General features: G+C 49.7%; 1 protein-coding gene across 2 annotated transcripts in view; it reads right to left on the bottom strand.

Annotated features, from left to right (window-relative positions):
* LOC123996644 (low-density lipoprotein receptor-related protein 8-like) overlaps window positions 1–19,050 on the bottom strand; it is a 405,748-nt gene that overhangs the window by 7,914 nt on the left and 378,784 nt on the right. For both annotated transcript variants that reach the window (XM_046300197.1, XM_046300196.1), the window contains exon 17: window positions 4,142–4,210. In XM_046300197.1, coding sequence (XP_046156153.1) covers window positions 4,142–4,210 — 69 coding nt within the window. The remainder of the gene's footprint in view (window positions 1–4,141; window positions 4,211–19,050) is intronic.

The raw sequence follows: 19,050 nt of genomic DNA, 5'->3' as shown, positions 1-19,050 counted from the left end.
GACACAACCACCACCAAAACGCTATGTACCTACAGGCCAATTTGCACATGTTTACATACTCTTTTCAAAACTGTTAAACTTAAGTTCAAAACCTAACATATCACAACATTTAATAAGACAGCAATTTGCTACATTTTTTTGATATTCCACATCTAAAAAATGAAATACTATCAAAACAATTAGACCAACCACAGCTGATTCCCATTGTAGCTGAACACACAGGTGTTAGTCTTTCAATTTAATTTTCCATCTATACAAAAGGGGACATCTTAGGAATAATGCTGTACTGTAATGTAAACATGGACCAAGCCAGAGATAGAAAAGTGGCTGACAGAGGAAGAAGAGTGGCTGGGAGAGGAAGAAGAGTGGCTGGGAGAGGAAGAAGAGTGGCTGGGAGAGGAAGAAGAGTGGCTGGGAGAGGAAGAAGAGTGGCTGGGAGAGGAAGAAGAGTGGCTGGGAGAGGAAGAAGAGTGGCTGGGAGAGGAAGAAGAGTGGCTGGGAGAGGGAGAGGAGTGGCTGGGAGAGGAAGAAGAGTGGCTGGGAGAGGGAGAAGAGTGGCTGGGAGAGGAAGAAGAGTGGCTGGGAGAGGAAGAAGAGTGGCTGGGAGAGGAAGAAGAGTGGCTGGGAGAGGAAGAAGAGTGGCTGGGAGAGGAAGAAGAGTGGCTGGGAGAGGAAGAAGAGTGGCTGGGAGAGGAAGAAGAGTGGCTGGGAGAGGAAGAAGAGTGGCTGGGAGAGGGAGAAGAGTGGCTGGGAGAGGAAGAAGAGTGGCTGGGAGAGGAAGAAGAGTGGCTGGGAGAGGAAGAAGAGTGGCTGGGAGAGGAAGAAGAGTGGCTGGGAGAAGAAGAGTGGCTGGCAGAGGGAGAAGAGTGGCTGGGAGAGGAAGAAGAGTGGCTGGGAGAGGAAGAAGAGTGGCTGGGAGAGGAAGAAGAGTGGCTGGGAGAGGAAGAAGAGTGGCTGGGAGGGAGAGTGGCTGGGAGAGGAAGAGTGGCTGGGAGAGGAAGAAGAGTGGCTGGGAGAGGGAGAAGAGTGGCTGGGAGAGGAAGAAGAGTGGCTGGGAGAGGAAGAAGAGTGGCTGGGAGAGGAAGAAGAGTGGCTGGGAGAGGAAGAAGAGTGGCTGGGAGAGGAAGAAGAGTGGCTGGGAGAGGAAGAAGAGTGGCTGGGAGAGGAAGAAGAGTGGCTGGGAGAGGAAGAAGAGTGGCTGGGAGAGGAAGAAGAGTGGCTGGGAGAGGAAGAAGAGTGGCTGGGAGAGGAAGAACAGAGTGGCTGGGGAGGGAGAAGAGTGGCTGGGAGAGTGAGAAGAGTGGCTGGGAGAGGAAGAAGAGTGGCTGGGAGAGGAAGAAGAGTGGCTGGGAGAGGGAGAAGAGTGGCTGGGAGAGGGAGAAGAGTGGCTGGGAGAGGAAGAAGAGTGGCTGGGAGAGGAAGAAGAGTGGCTGGGAGAGGAAGAAGAGTGGCTGGGAGAGGAAGAAGAGTGGCTGGGGGAGAGGAAGAAGAGTGGCTGGGAGAGGAAGAAGAGTGGCTGGGAGAGGAAGAAGAGTGGCTGGGAGAGGAAGAAGAGTGGCTGGGAGAGGGAAGAAGAGTGGCTGGGAGAGGAGAAGAGTGGCTGGGAGAGGAAGAAGAGTGGCTGGGAGAGGAAGAAGAGTGGCTGGGAGAGGGAGAAGAGTGGCTGGGAGAGGGAGAAGAGTGGCTGGGAGAGGGAGAAGAGTGGCTGGGAGAGGAAGAAGAGTGGCTGGGAGAGGAAGAAGAGTGGCTGGGAGAGGAAGAAGAGTGGCTGGGAGAGGAAGAAGAGTGGCTGGGAGAGGAAGAAGAGTGGCTGGGAGAGGAAGAAGAGTGGCTGGGAGAGGAAGAAGAGTGGCTGGGAGAGGAAGAAGAGTGGCTGGGAGAGGAAGAAGAGTGGCTGGGAGAGGAAGAAGAGTGGCTGGGAGAGGGAGAGGAGTACGTATGAGTGGTGGAAGAAGACTGAGAGGAAGATCAAGAGCTGTAGTCTCAGATGAGATTAGGGCTACTATAATTGATCATATAATAAATCATGGTCTATCAATGAGAGAGGCTGGTCTGAGTGTGCAGCCAAATCTGCAACATTCAACACTGGCATCTATTGTGAGAAATTTCCGGCAAAACAACTGGTAAGATGTGCATTCTGCATGGGCATCTGACTTAACTGCACATTACACAAGTCAATTGAGCAAAGCCTCCAAACCCACTTGTGTGTAATTGTTTTTGTATTTCTGCTTAGGACCCAACGGTTACCTCACACAGGTGGGAGAGGCAGGATTTTCACTGCTGTGTAGGAAACGGCAATCGTTGATATGGTCATCAGAAACAATGGCATAAAACTCACAGAGATTCTGGACAGTGTTGGCAGACAACATTACTTTTGGAAATATTGACAATGTAAGCATATCAACTATAACATCACATCAGGATGAAGCAGGTGTCCCCTTTGACAGGAACCGATGTGTCCAGGTAAGGTGACTATAAAATACAGAACTGGTTTTGAACAAAACCAAACAGGGCAGAGGCACACTGTGGCATGTTGTTTAGGTATAATGCCAACTACCGTAAGAGCCTGACTCTTATGTTGTCGTGTGGATTTATTTTAGAGAGTCATGGAGACTGAAGCCAGGCAAACACCCCACATATTCATCTTTGTGGATGAGGCTGGTTTCAACTTGGCCAAAACACGGCAGCGAGGAAGGAATGTGATTGGGGAAAAGAGCCACAGTGGATGTCCCGGGCCAGAGGGGACAACATCACAATGTCTGCTGCAATATCCTCTGATGGATTTCTGTTACACAAACCACTAATTAGGCCACACAACACTGAGCGTCCCATTTCATTCCTGGATGACCTCTATGGAAGGGTTGTGCCAGGTGAGGACAGCGTTGCAGTGGGGCGAAATAGACCAACGTTTGTAATTGTATGGGACAATGTGGCATTTCACCAGTCCCATACAGTCACAGAGTGGTTTGCAGCCCATCCCAGGATGCTGTCACTTTTCCTCCCACCTTACTCTCCATTCCTCACCCCCATAGAGGAATTATGTTCCTCCCACCTTACTCTCCATTCCTCACCCCCATAGAGGAATTATGTTCCTCCCACCTTACTCTCCATTCCTCACCCCCATAGAGGAATTATGTTCCTCCCACCTTACTCTCCATTCCTCATCCCCATAGAGGAATTATGTTCCTCATGGAGGTGGAAGGTTTATGACCACCATCCACATGATCAAATGTCCCTCCAGGATGCAATGAATGCTAGATGCCTGGACATATCTGCAGAAGATTGCCCAGGGTGGACCAGGCATGCCAACATATTCTTTCCTAGGTGTATTGCCCAAGATGACATAAGATGTGATGTGGATGAGAACCTGTGGCAAAATGCAGAAGACCGAGTTGACTACCATTGCTACTGTATCTGTATCAGTAGATGGTGTATATACAAATTATTGTATTTTGGAATCACTCAATGCCAAAAAATGACATTAAACACATTGAAGCATATTGCATCCTGTCAGATTAATTCCTGTAACATATACTGCAGTGAATTCTAAACAGGAGAGAGGTGTCATTCTTGTTCTGTAAAGACATTTTACAGAAGAAAACATTGTGTAATGCTACCTGTTGTTAGTGTTTTTTAGGTCATTGTTTTATGAGTTACAACGTGTGCTTGTTGGGTGACAACCTTTGCTAGTGTTATGGAAGAATGAGTTGATTATGAGTATGAGGTGTTTTCGTAGTTTTAGTGCATTTTGGATGTGAAATTGCTGTGCCAAGCTGAAAGTTGGTTAAGAAAACTGTGTGAAAAGTTTTGAAAAAGTGACCTAAATATTGAGAAATGGGTCCTAGCGATTGTAAAAAACTGTAATTGCTTAATTAAGTCAGGAACCACATCTGTGTGGAATCACCTGCTTTTAAAATACTTTGGGTCCCTCATTTACTCAAATGTTTCCTTTATTTTGGCAGTTATTTGTACATTCCTGTCACACATTACACACATACACCAAAAACACACTTTCATCTTCCAGACCAGGCAACGTCTTGTGCATGGGAGACCAAGACAGAAGCAGAGACAGAAGCAGAGACAGACAGAGAAGCGGGAAGAAGCAGACAGGCATTATATGATACAGTAGACTGGTACTCACCTATAGGAATCACTATACCCAAAACCGCCACTGTTATGTTGTTACCCAGGAGGTAGTGGTCATTTCCAGCTGAGAGAGAGAGAGAGAGCGAGAGGGGGAGGAAAAGAGAAAGAGAGAGGGGAGAGGGAGAGAGAGCGAGAGGGGGAGGAAAAGAGAAAGAGAGGGGGAGAGAGAGACAGCGAGAGGGGGAGGCAAAGAGAAAGAGAGAGGGGGAGGGAGAGAGAGCGAGAGGGGGAGGAAAAGAGAAAGAGAGAGGGGGAGAGAGAGAGAGCGAGAGGGGGAAAGAGAAACAGAGAGGGGGAGAGCGAGAGAGCGAGAGGGGGAGGAAAAGAGAAAGAGTGAGGGGGAGGGAGAGAGAGCGAGAGGGGGAGGAAAAGAGAAAGAGAGAGGGGGAGGGAAAGAGAGAGAGAGAGACAGCGAGAGGGGGAGGAAAAGAGAAAGAGAGAGGGGAGAGAGAGAGCGAGAGGGGGAGGAAAAGAGAAAGAGAGAGGGGGAGGGAGAGAGAGCGAGAGGGGGAGGTAAAGAGAAAGAGAGAGGGGAGGGAGAGACAGCGAGAGGGGGAGGAAAAGAGAAAGAGAGAGGGGGAGAGAGAGAGCGAGAGGGGGAGGAAAAGAGAAAGAGAGAGGGGGAGGGAGAGAGAGCGAGAGGGGGAGGAAAAGAGAAAAAGAGAGGGGGGGAGGGAGAGAGAGCGAGAGGGGGAGAGAGAGAGAGAGGGGGAGGGAGAGAGAGAGACAGCGAGGGGGAGGGAGAGAGAGACAGTGAGAGGAGGAGGAAAAGAAAAATAGAGAGGGGAGAGGGAGAGAGAGAGACGGCGAGAGGGGGAGGAAAAGAGAAAGCGAGAGGGGGAGGCAAAGAGAAAGAGAGAGGGGGAGGGAGAGAGAGACAGCGAAAGGGGGAGGAAAAGAGAAAGACAGAGGGGAGAGAGAGAGGGAGAGAGACAGTGAGGGGGGGGAGGAAAAGAGAAAGAGAGAGGGGGGGAGGGAAAGAGAGCGAGAGGGGGGAGGAAAAGAGAAAGAGAGAGCGGAGGGAGAGACAGCGAGGGGGGAGAGAGAGAGGGGAGGGGGAAGAGAGAGAGACAGCGAGAGGGGGAGGAAAAGAGAAAGAGAGAGGGGAGGGAGAGACAGCGAGGGGGGGAGAGAGAGAGAGAGGGGGAGAGAGAAAAGAGACAGTGAGGGGGAGGAAAAGAGAGAGGGAGGAGGAAAAGGGGAGGAAAAGAGAAAGAGAGGGGGGAGAAAGAGAGAGGGGGAGGGAGAGAGAGAGCGAGAGGGGGAGGAAAAGAGAAAGAGAGGGGGAGGGAGAGACAGCGAGAGGGGGAGGAATAGAGAAAGATAGAGGGGGAGGGAGAGACAGCGAGAGGGGGAGGGAGAAAGAGAAAGAGAGGGGGAGGGGGGGAGAGACAGCGAGAGGGGGAGGAAAAGAGAAAGAGAGAGGGGGAGGGAGAGACAGCGAGGGGGAGAAAAGAGAGAGAGGGGAGGGGAGAGGGAGGGGGAGAGAGAAAGAGAGAGGGGGAGGGGAGAGAGACAGAAAGAGAAAGAGAGGGGGGGGAGAAAAAGAGAAGAGAGAGAGGGGGGGGAGATGGAGAGAGAGAGACAGCGAGGGGGGGAGGAAAAGAGAAAGAGAGAGAGGGGGGAGGAGAGAGAGGAGAGAGAGACAGCGAGAGGGGGAGGAAAAGAGAAAGAGAGAGGGGGAGGGAGAGAGAGACAGCGAGAGGGGGAGGAAAAGAGAAAGAGAGGGGGGAGGGGAGAGGGAGGGGGAGAAAGAGAGAGAGGAGGAGGGGAGAGAGAGAGACAGCGAGGGGGAGAAAAAGAGAAAGAGAGAGGGGAGAGGGAGAGAGAGACAGCGAGAGGGGGAGGAAAATTGAAAGAGAGAGAGGGGTAGGGAGAGAGAGACAGTGAGAGGGGGAGGAAAAAAGAAAGAGAGGGGGAGGGAGGGAGAGACAGCGAGAGACAGCGAGAGGGGGAGGAAAAGAGAAAGAGAGAGGGGGGGGAGGGAGAGAGAGGGGGGGCAGTGTGAGAGACAGCGAGAGGGGGAGGAAAAGAAAAGAAAGAGAGAGGGGGAGGGAGAGAGAGAGGGGGGGGCAGAGTGAGAGACAGCGAGAGGGGGAGGAAAAGAGAAAGAGAGAGGGGGAGGGAGAGAGAAAGAGAGAAGGCGAGAGGGGTAGGAAAATAGAAAGAGAGAGGGGGGGAGGGAGAGAGAGAGAGACAGCGAGAGGGGGAGGAAAAGAGAAAGAGAGAGGGGAGAGGGAGAGACAGCGAGAGAGGGGGGAGGAAAAGAGAAAGAGAGAGGGGAGGGGAGGGAGAGACAGCGAGAGGGGGAGGAAAAGAGAACGAGAGAGGGGGAGGGAGAGAGAGAGAGAGCGAGCAGAATGACAAAAAGAAGAATAAAGAGAAAGACAAAGTGTTAAGAAGAAAGTGAGACACAGTTAAAGGCCCACTGCAGTGCAAAACATCATTTGCCTGTGTTGTGTATATATATTTCTACAAAATTGTGAAATTGTAAAAACAATGATAATACTGTTTCAGTGTAAGAGCTGTTTTGGTGGGATGGAGTTTTGGCCTGCCTGGCAACAACGCCAGGCGATATAAGTTAATAGAACAATAACAAAGAGAGTTTCAAACCTCTCTGCCAATAACAGCTTGTCTTCAGGTTACAATCCCTCCCATTAAGCTCGTCCAATTAGGCCACTCACTCAAACTACTCCCAGACAGTCCTATCAAAATTCTTGCTTGAGAAATTGCTCTTTGCTTAGAAGCTATTTTAGTAAATGTTTTATCATTGTCAGGACCCGGTTACGAACCCGGGTCTCCGGAGTGAGAAACAGTCACTAAACCAACTGAGCCACGAATAGTCGGCAGAACCCAGAAGATGAGGCAGACACAGCAGTACTTGAGACAGTGTATTTAATGAAGTAAAAAGTGAAGTCCTTCAGGAAAACATGTTACTCCACAACCTCAAAAGGAATTCCACAAGAACAAAGGTAATCCTCCAAGACAAAAAGGTAAATCCACAAGGTGGTAGGTATAGCATAAAAAGCCTCAAAAGATACTCAAAAATAAATAAACAAGAACAGAAAAAACAGAATTCCACAAGAGAGTCCACTGGGATCAACAAGAGTTCACAGCATACTAGGGCTGGGTGCTAACATACAAACACAGAGCAAAGAACTGAGGAAAACTAAGGAACTAAGGGTTTAAATACAATCAGGGGAAACGGAGGCACAGTTGCAAATAATAATGGGGATCAAGGGAAAACAAAAGGTCAAAAAGCACAATGGGGGCATCTAGTGACCAAAAACCGGAACAACCCTGGCCAAATCCTGACGATCATTACTTATTTAATACACAGAAATGATTTGATATTGATAAAAATAAAATGCAATGGGCCTTTAAACACCTCTCCTTCCTCCTGCCATTCTCTCTGCTAGAGGCCGTACCACCCCTGCTTCCTGCCATTCTCTCTACTAGAGTCCATGCCTCCTTCCTCCTGCCATTCTCTCTGCTAGAGGCCATGCCTCCTTCTTCCTGCCATTCTCTCTACTAGAGGCCGTTCCCTCCTTCCTCCTGCCATTCTCTCTGCTAGAGGCCGTACCCTCCTTCCTCCTGCCATTCTCTCTGCTAGAGTCTGTGCCCTCCTTCTTCCTGCCATTCTCTCTGCTAGAGGCCGTACCCTCCTTCCTCCTGCCATTCTCTCTGCTAGAGTCCGTGCCCTCCTTCTTCCTGCCATTCTCTCTGCTAGAGGCCGTACCCTCCTTCCTCCTGCCATTCTCTCTACTAGAGTCTGTGCCCTCCTTCTTCCTGCCATTCTCTCTGCTAGAGGCCGTACCCTCCTTCCTCCTGCCATTCTCTCTGCTAGAGTCTGTGCCCTCCTTCCTCCTGCCATTCTCTCTGCTGGAGGCCGTGCCCTCCTTCTTCCTGCCATTCTCTCTGCTGGAGGCCGTGCCCTCCCTCTCCCTCCATTATTCCCTCCCTCTCTCCTGTGTCTTGTCTAATGGTTCCTTGTTCCGCTGTCTCGTCTCCCCCTTCCTCCCCCATCTCCCATTCACCTCCAACCCAGGTTTGTGTTGTGCTCAGCCTTTCCCCAGGATAAATCCAGCCTCATCTCCCCATTAGGGTTGTTAGGCCAATAGAAACACTGTAATTATCCTGATATAATGGAACCTAGCCTTGGAAATAAACAGAGCATATCACAATAGTAGCATGCTGTTAGCCTCCACAAGATCAGATCATCAATGACCAAAGTCTATCACACACACACACGCCCACACACACAGACACACACACTATTATTTTTCACATAATTGTTTCTATGCTTGTCTCCGTATTGTTGGAAAGGGCCCGTCAAGCATTTCACTGTTAGTCTACACCTGTTGTTTACCAAGCATGTGACAAATAGAATTTGATTTGATTTGGACACTCAGCTGGTGAGTGAGCCTGATACAGTAGTGTCTTACTCAGCGAAAGTGGATTAACTGTAATGGTCACAAAGCATGACTGACGTCCAATAGGCACTAAGGCTCCAAAAGGGGATTAATCAAATCTTATTAAACATGTTATGAAAGAACTGGCACTGAGGCACTGGAGGTAGGAACTGTGGAATGAGGAGAACTGGAAGGGCTGAAGAGGGAGTGCATTTCATTATGGGGTACTATTAAAAGGGAGGGGTTTTACTGTTGTGCACAGAACATTCACTTGATCCATTCTGACTGTCTCTGAACCTCAACCTGCAGGTTTAGTTTCTGTGTGTGTGTGTGTGTGTGTGTGTGTGTGTGTGTGTGTGTGTGTGTGTGTGTGTGTGTGTGTGTGTGTGTGTGTGTGTGTGTGTGTGTGTGTGTGTGTGTGTGTGTGTGTGTGTGTGTGTGTGTGTGTGTGTGTGTGTGTGTGTGTGTGTGTGTGTGTGTGTGTGTGTGTGTGTGTGTGTGTGTGTGTGTGTGAGCTATCCCACTATCCACTGTTTGCTTTCATCTTTAAGTTGCAGTGCCTGCTCTTTTTCCGCTCTGCCGTGCAAAGTGTAATGCAACACGTGTAACAGCTGATGTTGGAAAACCCACCGATGTGCTTTGTTCCCCATCTCGGAATAACACACACAGCCGGTGGGTTCCGGATACCGGAACAGGGCTCTTGTCGTGTCCGACCCCCCCCCCCCCCCCCAACTGTTTGTTGTTTTATAGCAGGATGTTTTATCCTTTACTCTCTGTTTACTACTTTCTAACCCTCTTCCTTTCATCCTTAGTCTATCTCTCTCTCTCCTCTCCCATCCCCTGTTTCCCCCTGCTACAGGTTCCACTGTGCCATGCTCCACCACGTTCATCATTTAACCCAGTGTGGTTCTGTTGCTCATCTTTAATGGACAAACCCTGCGATGCTCGCTGTGCTTCTCATAAATAACTACACACACTCATCAACTATTACACTCATCAACTATTACACTCAATGGAACGACTTGATTAGTGTAGTGTCAACAACACACCCACTGCCAGCTGGCCTACTTCACAGTACTGTATCATTTTAATCATTTTAGTCAATAAGATTCTTGAGAGCTTAACTTTCTGAACATTGGGTAGTCCACTTGTCATTCCAATCTCCTTTGCATTAGCGTATCTTGGTAGCCTGTCAACTATGTGTCGGTTTATCCCTGTTCTCTCCACTCTGCACAGACCATATGGGAAGTACTGGGTGCTTTACCACCACTCTGGTGGTCCCAGGGAGACCCACTGGAGTTCCAGGTCTCCGGTAGCCTCTGGAACTGCCAATCTGGGTCAACAAGGCAGAGTTCATCTCAGCCCATGCCTTTCCAGTCCCTCACCTGGGCCCTGATGGAAACATGGATACAGACAACACTGCTACTCCTACTGCATCTCTTCTCCGGTGTTCTCACCTGGGCATACCCGGGAGAGTACTGGTGCGGGGTGGTTACCGGGATCCTCATCTCTCCCAAGTGGTCATTCTCTCTTTCTCCCCTTACCCATCTGTCTATCGCCTCCTTTGAATTCCATGCTGGGACAGTTACTAGGGTAACATTTATCACCTGGGCTATATGGGAGAGTTCATCAATGAGCTTGATGCCTTTACTCCTTTCCTGGGCTCACCTCTCACAGTTCTGGGAGACTTTAACCTCCCCACGTCTACCTTTGACTCACCTGGGCTATATGGGAGAGTACTCTTTTGACCTCACCCTCTCACCTCCCCCCTACTACAAGGCAGGAGACCTCATCTTTACTAGATGCTGTTCTTTACCATAACCTCATTGCAGAGTACTCCAAGTCTCTTTACCACCTGCCTTATATCCTTTTCCCTGGGTGCTTTACCATCACCTGCCCCTATGGGATGGTACTGGGTGCTTTATCACCTGGGCTACTCTCTCCTCTTCCATGGGATCATCTCTTCCCTGCTCAAACCTTTCCCACCATCTCCTGATTCTGCCTCCTCCTCTCCTCCCTCTCTGCATCCCTTGACTCTGGGAGAGTATCCTCCAGGGTGCTTTATCACCTCCGGGCTCGATGATGGGAGAGCTCACAGAACAGGTGCTTCCCATCACCGAGCGGAAATGGGGCTCCCTGCGGACCTGGGACTCCCTCCTCTCTACATTTTCCTCCTCTGTCTCTGCTGCTAAAGCCACTTTCTATCAAGCTTCTGCTCTAACCCTAGGAAGCTCTTTGCCACCTTCTCCTCCCTCCTGAATCCTCCGCCCCCTCCCCCCACCTGGGCTATCTGGGAGATGAGTCAACCATTTTGAAAAGAAGGTCGCGACATCCGATCACGTTTGGGCTATAGGGAGAGTACTGGGTTCTGCTCACCTGGCCCTATATGGGAGAGTCTGGGTGCTTTCTCCCCTCTCTCTCCAGATGAAACGTCTGACGGCCGGGCCAACAACCTGGGAGACCCTATCCCCTCCTCTCTTCTCCAGACCATTTCCGGAGACCTTCTTACCTCACCTGGGCTCATCAACTCATGGGTGCTTTACCATCACCTCCGTCTTCATGGGAGAGTTACCCCTTCTGAAAAAACTTTACCATCATCCCTGATGTCAACAATTACAGACCAGTATCCCTTCTTTCTTTTCTCTCCAAAACTCTTGAACGTGCCGTCCTTGGCCAGCTCTCCCGCTATCTCTGCTCTGAATGACCTGATCCAAATCATCAGGGAGTCATTCAACTGGGTGCTCTCCTCTGTATCACCTGGGCTATATGGGAGAGTAACTCTCTCCTCTGCTCTCATCACCTGGATCTATATGGGAGAGTGAACCATGGATCCTTTCCACCTCACCTGGGCATCTGGGAGAGTACTGGGTGCTTTATCACCTGGGCTATATGGGAGAGTCTGTCTCTCACCACGCTCTCACCACTGGTGTCCCCCAGGGCTCTGTTCTTGGCTATTATGGGAGAGTCACTGGCTCTGTCATAACCTCACATGGTCTCTCTTATCATTGCTATGCAGAGAGTACACAATTAATGGGTCCTTTCCCCTTCATGACCAGGTGGGCATCTCTGCATGTCTGGCAGAGTATCAGTGTGGATGACGGATCACCACCTCAAGCTGAACCTACGGAGAGCTCTTCCTCCCGGGGAAGGACTGCCCGTTCCATGATCTCGCCATCACGGTTGACAACTCCATTGTGTCCTCCTCCCAGAGAGAACTGGCGTGATCCTTTACATCACCTGGTTCTCAACTAACATCAAGGCGGAGAGTACTGGGTGCTCTACCATCACCAGGACCCTGCTCATACAGGAGAGTACTGGGCGCAGGTCCTAATCAGGCACTTGTCATCTCCCGTCTATTACTGGGACTCGCTGTTGGCTGGGCTCCCTGCCTTTGCCATTCCCCTTCAACTCATATGGGAGCCCGTACTGGTGTTCAACCTTCCCAAGTTCTCTATCACCCCGCTCCTCCGGGCTCTCCACTGGCTTCCAGTTGCACTGCATCCGCTTTACAAGACCATGGTGCTTGCCTACGGAGCTGTGATGGGAACGGCACCTCAGTACCTCCAGGCTCTGATCAGGCCCTACACCCAAACAAGGGAGAGTTCATCCACTGGGTGCTTTCCCTACCACTGGGCTACAGCTGCTCAGAGTCAAAACTGGGTGCCCTGGCCCCCAATGTGGAACAAACTATGGGAGCCAGGACTGGGTGTCAATCACCACCTTCACCTGGGCTCTTTGGGAATACCTAGGGGTGTAATCCCTCTCATCACCTAAGTTTTAGATGCACTATTGTTAAGTGACTGTCCCACTGGATGTCATAAGGTGAATGCACCAATTTGTAAGTCGCTCTGGATAAGAGCGTCTGCTAAATGACTTAAATGTAAATGTAAATGTAAATATTAAAACTTCTCAGATATACGTTCATTACACACTCTGGCTCTATCACCTGGGCAATATGGGAGAGTACTGGGTGCTTTACCATCACCTGGGCTATATGGGAGAGTACTGGGTGCTTTACCATCACCTGGGCTATATGGGAGAGTACTGGGTGCTTTACCACCACCTGGGCTATATGGGAGAGTACTGGGTGCTCTATCACCTGGGCTATATGGGAGAGTACTGGGTGCTTTACCACCACCTGGGCTATATGGGAGAGTACTGGGTGCTTTACCATCACCTGGGCTATATGGGAGAGTACTGGGTGCTTTACCATCACCTGGGCTATATGGGAGAGTACTGGGTGCTTTACCATCACCTGGGCTATATGGGAGAGTACTGGGTGCTTTATCACCTGGGCTATATGGGAGAGTAATGGGTGCTTTACCATCACCTGGGCTATATGGGAGAGTACTGGGTGCTTTATCACCTGGGCTATATGGGAGAGTACTGGGTGCTCTATCACCTGGGCTATATGGGAGAGTACTGGGTGCTTTACCATCACCTGGGCTATATGGGAGAGTACTGGGTGCTTTATCACCTGGGCTATATGGGAGAGTAATGGGTGCTTTACCATCACCTGGGCTATATGGGAGAGTACTGGGTGCTTTATCACCTGGGCTATATGGGAGAGTACTGGGTGCTTTACCATCACCTGGGCTATATGGGAGAGTACTGGGTGCTTTACCATCACCTGGGCTATATGGGAGAGTAATGGGTGCTTTACCATCACCTGGGCTATATGGGAGAGTACTGGGTGCTTTATCACCTGGGCTATATGGGAGAGTACTGGGTGCTTTCTATCACCTGGGCTATATGGGAGAGTACTGGGTGCTTTACCATCACCTGGGCTATATGGGAGAGTACTGGGTGCTTTATCACCTGGGCTATATGGGAGAGTAATGGGTGCTTTACCATCACCTGGGCTATATGGGAGAGTACTGGGTGCTTTATCACCTGGGCTATATGGGAGAGTACTGGGTGCTCTATCACCTGGGCTATATGGGAGAGTACTGGTGCTTTACCATCACCTGGGCTATATGGGAGAGTACTGGGTGCTTTACCATCACCTGGGCTATATGGGAGAGTACTGGGTGCTTTGCCATCACCTGGGCTATATGGGAGAGTACTGGGTGCTCTATCACCTGGGCTATATGGGAGAGTACTGGGTGCTCTATCACCTGGGCTATATGGGATAGTACTGGGTGCTATCACCTGGGCTATATGGGAGAGTACTGGGTGCTTTACCATCACCTGGCTATATGGGAGAGTACTGGGTGCTCTATCACCTGGGCTATATGGGAGAGTACTGGGTGCTTTACCACCACCTGGGCTATATGGGAGAGTACTGGGTGCTTTACCATCACCTGGGCTATATGGGAGAGTACTGGGTGCTTTACCATCACCTGGGCTATATGGGAGAGTACTGGGTGCTTACCATCACCTGGGCTATATGGGAGAGTACTGGGTGCTTTATCACCTGGGCTATATGGGAGAGTACTGGGTGCTCTATCACCTGGGCTATATGGGAGAGTACTGGGTGCTTTATCATCACCTGGGCTATATGGGAGAGTACTGGGTGCTTTACCATCACCAGGCTATATGGGAGAGTACTGGGTGCTCTATCACCTGGGCTATATGGGAGAGTACTGGGTGCTTTATCATCACCTGGGCTATATGGGAGAGTACTGGTGCTCTATCACCTGGGCTCTATGGGAGAGTACTGGGTGCTCTATCACCTGGGCTATATGGGAGAGTACTGGGTGCTTTATCACCACCTGGGCTATATGGGAGAGTACTGGGTGCTCTATCACCTGGGCTATATGGGAGAGTACTGGGTGCTTTATCACCCTGGGCTATATGGGAGAGTACTGGGTGCTCTATCACCTGGGCTATATGGGAGAGTACTGGGTGCTTTATCATCACCTGGGCTATATGGGAGAGTACTGGGTGCTCTATCACCTGGGCTATATGGGAGAGTACTGGGTGCTCAGCCTGGGCTATATGGGAGAGTACTGGGTGCTTTACCATCACCTGGGCTATATGGGAGAGTACTGGGTGCTTTACCATCACCTGGGCTATATGGGAGAGTACTGGGTGCTCTATCACCTGGGCTATATGGGTGAGTACTGGGTGCTTTATCATCACCTGGGCTATATGGGAGAGTACTGGGTGCTCTATCATCACCTGGGCTATATGGGAGAGTACTGGGTGCTTTACCATCACCTGGGCTATATGGGAGAGTACTGGGTGCTCTATCGCCTGGGCTATATGGGAGAGTACTGGGTGCTTTACCATCACCTGGGCTATATGGGAGAGTACTGGGTGCTCTATCACCTGGGCTATATGGGAGAGTACTGGGTGCTCTATCAGCTGGGCTATATGGGAGAATACTGGGTGCTTTACCATCACCTGGGCTATATGGGAGAGTACTGGGTGCTCTATCACCTGGGCTATATGGGAGAGTACTGGGTGCTTTATCATCACCTGGGCTATATGGGAGAGTACTGGGTGCTTTACCACCACCTAGGCTATATGGGAGAGTACTGGGTGCTCTATCACCTGGGCTATATGGGAGAGTACTGGGTGCTTTATCATCACCTGGGCTATATGGGAGAGTACTAGGTGCTCTATCACCTGGGCTCTATGGGAGAGTACTGGGTGCTCTATCACCTGGGCTATATGGGAGAGTACTGGGTGCTTTATCATCACCTGGGCTATATGGGAGAGTACTGGGTGCTTTACCATCACCTGGGCTATATGGGAGAGTACTGGGTGCTTTGCCATCACCAGGGCTATATGGGAGAGTACTGGGTGCTCTATCACCTGGGCTATATGGGAGAGTACTGGGTGCTTTATCACCTGGGCTATATTGGAGAGTACTGGGTGCTCTATCACCTGGGCTATATGGGAGAGTACTGGGTGCTTTACCACCACCTGGGCTATATGGGAGAGTACTGGGTGCTTTACCATCACCTGGGCTATATGGGAGAGTACTGGGTGCTTTACCATCACCTGGGCTATATGGGAGAGTACTGGGTGCTTTACCATCACCTGGGCTATATGGGAGAGTACTGGGTGCTTTATCACCTGGGCTATATGGGAGAGTAATGGGTGCTTTACCATCACCTGGACTATACGGGAGAGTACTGGGTGCTTTATCACCTGGGCTATATGGGAGAGTACTGGGTGCTCTATCACCTGGGCTATATGGGAGAGTACTGGGTGCTTTACCATCACCTGGGCTATATGGGAGAGTACTGGGTGCTTTACCATCACCTGGGCTATATGGGAGAGTACTGGGTGCTTTATCACCTGGGCTATATGGGAGAGTAATGGGTGCTTTACCATCACCTGGGCTATATGGGAGAGTACTGGGTGCTTTATCACCTGGGCTATATGGGAGAGTACTGGGTGCTCTATCACCTGGGCTATATGGGAGAGTACTGGTGCTTTACCATCACCTGGGCTATATGGGAGAGTACTGGGTGCTTTACCATCACCTGGGCTATATGGGAGAGTACTGGGTGCTTTGCCATCACCAGGGCTATATGGGAGAGTACTGGGTGCTCTATCACCTGGGCTATATGGGATAGTACTGGGTGCTCTATCACCTGGGCTATATGGGATAGTACTGGGTGCTCTATCACCTGGGCTATATGGGAGAGCACTGGGTGCTTTACCACCACCTGGGCTATATGGGAGAGTACTGGGTGCTCTATCACCTGGGCTATATGGGAGAGTACTGGGTGCTTTACCACCAGCTGGGCTATATGGAAGAGTACTGGGTGCTCTATCACCTGGGCTATATGGGAGAGTACTGGGTGCTTTACCATCACCTGGGCTATATGGGAGAGTACTGGGTGCTCTATCACCTGGGCTATATGGGAGAGTACTGGGTGCTCTATCACCTGGGCTATATGGGAGAGTACTGGGTGCTCTATCACCTGGGCTATATGGGAGAGTACTGGGTGCTTTATCATCACCTGGGCTATATGGGAGAGTACTGGGTGCTTTACCACCACCTAGGCTATATGGGAGAGTACTGGGTGCTCTATCACCTGGGCTATATGGGAGAGTACTGGGTGCTTTATCATCACCTGGGCTATATGGGAGAGTACTAGGTGCTCTATCACCTGGGCTCTATGGGAGAGTACTGGGTGCTCTATCACCTGGGCTATATGGGAGAGTACTGGGTGCTTTATCATCACCTGGGCTATATGGGAGAGTACTGGGTGCTCTATCACCTGGGCTACATGGGAGGGTACGGGGTGCTCTATCACCTGGGCTATATGGGAGAGTACTGGGTGCTCTATCACCTGGGCTATATGGGAGAGTACTGGGTGCTTTATCATCACCTGGGCTATATGGGAGAGTACTGGGTGCTCTATCACCTGGGCTATATGGGAGAGTACTGGGTGCTCTATCGCCTGGGCTATATGGGAGAGTACTGGGTGCTTTACCATCACCTGGGCTATATGGGAGAGTACTGGGTGCTTTACCATCACCTGGGCTATATGGGAGAGTACTGGGTGCTCTATCACCTGGGCTATATGGGTGAGTACTGGGTGCTTTATCATCACCTGGGCTATATGGGAGAGTACTGGGTGCTCTATCATCACCTGGGCTATATGGGAGAGTAATGGGTGCTTTACCATCACCTGGGCTATATGGGAGAGTACTGGGTGCTCTATCGCCTGGGCTATATGGGAGAGTACTGGGTGCTGTGTATAACTGTGATAACTATATATATACAGTATATAACTGTGTATAACTGTGATAACTATATATATATATAACTGTGAGTGTCTTCATCCAGGGTGTGTGAGTACAGTGGTTTATCTATTCTGCTGCTATTCTTTGTCTGTCAAGCACACAGATCTGAAAAAGCTTCCAGCATTTTATATTGTTACAACTATCATCACAACTGTCTTTTCTGTCCGAAAACAGATGGCCTTGGAAACACAACTCAATCATTTAAAATAAACACTTTAAATTTAAGTATTATTTATGACATTTTCAGAGAGACAGAGCGAGAGAGAGAGAGAGAGAGAGAGAGAGAGAGAGAGAGAGACAGAGAGAGAGGCAGAGAGACAGAGAGAGAGAGAGAGAGAGAGAGAGAGAGAGAGAGAGAGAGACAGACAGACAGACAGAGAGAGAAAGAGAGACAGTGTACTCTCGTACTCTCGTACACTGAGGAGAGTGGCCTCGTCTGTCATTACACACTACACACTGTCTGTCACTACACACTGTCTGTCATCACACACTGTCTGTCATCACACACTACACACTGTCTGTCATCACACACTACACACTGTCTGTTATCACACACTACACACTGTCTGTCATCACACACTACACACTGTCTGTCATCACACACTGTCTGTCATTACACACTCCAACTGTCTTTCATTACAAACTCACACTGTCTGTCATTACACACTGTCTGTCATTACACACTACACACTGTCTGTCATTACACACTGTCTGTCATTACACACTGTCTGTCATTACACACTACACACTGTCTGTTATTACACACTCACACTGTCTTTCATTACACACGGTCTGTCATTACACACTGTCTGTCACTACACACTGTCTGTCATTACACACTACACACTGTCTGTCATTACACACTACACACTGTCTGTCATTACACACTACACACTGTCTGTGTCTGTCATTACACACTGTCTGTCATTACACACTGTCTGTCATTATACACTCCCACTGTCTTTCATTACACACTACACACTGTCTGTCACTACACACTGTCTGTCATTACACACTGTCTGTCACTACACACTGTCTGTCATTACACACTGTCTGTCACTACACACTGTCTGTCACTACACACTGTCTGTCATTACACACTGTCTGACATTACACACTGTCTGTCACTACACACTGTCTGTCACTACACACTGTCTGTCATTGCACACTGTCTGTCATTACACATTGTCTGTCACTACACACTGTCTGTCACCACACACTACACACTGTCTGTCATTACACACTGTCTGTCACTACACACTGTCCGTCATTACACACTGTCTGTCATTACACACTGTCTGTCACTACACACTGTCTGTCATTACACACTGTCTGTCACAACACACTGTCTGTCATTACACACTGTCTGTCACTACACACTGTCTGTCACTACAAACTCACACTGTCTGTCATTACAAACTCACACAGTCTGTCATTACAAACTCACACTGTCTGTCATTACACACTCACACAGTCTGTCATAACACACTCACACTGTCTGTCATCACACACTACACACTGTCTGTCATCACACACTACACACTGTCTGTCATCACACACTGCACACTGTCTGTCATCACACACTGTCTGTCATTACACACTACACACTGTCTGTCATTACACACGGTCTGTCATTACACACTACACACTGTCTGTCATTACACACTACACACTGTCTGTCATTACACACGGTCTGTCATTACACACTACACACTGTCTGTCATTACACACGGTCTGTCATTACACACTGTCTGTTATCACACACTACACACTGTCTGTC

Source organism: Oncorhynchus gorbuscha, linkage group LG15, assembly GCF_021184085.1.
Source record: "Oncorhynchus gorbuscha isolate QuinsamMale2020 ecotype Even-year linkage group LG15, OgorEven_v1.0, whole genome shotgun sequence".
Lineage (NCBI taxonomy): Eukaryota > Metazoa > Chordata > Actinopteri > Salmoniformes > Salmonidae > Oncorhynchus > Oncorhynchus gorbuscha.
Note: the sequence above shows the minus strand (reverse complement) of the source record. Positions and strands in the feature narration are given on the sequence as shown.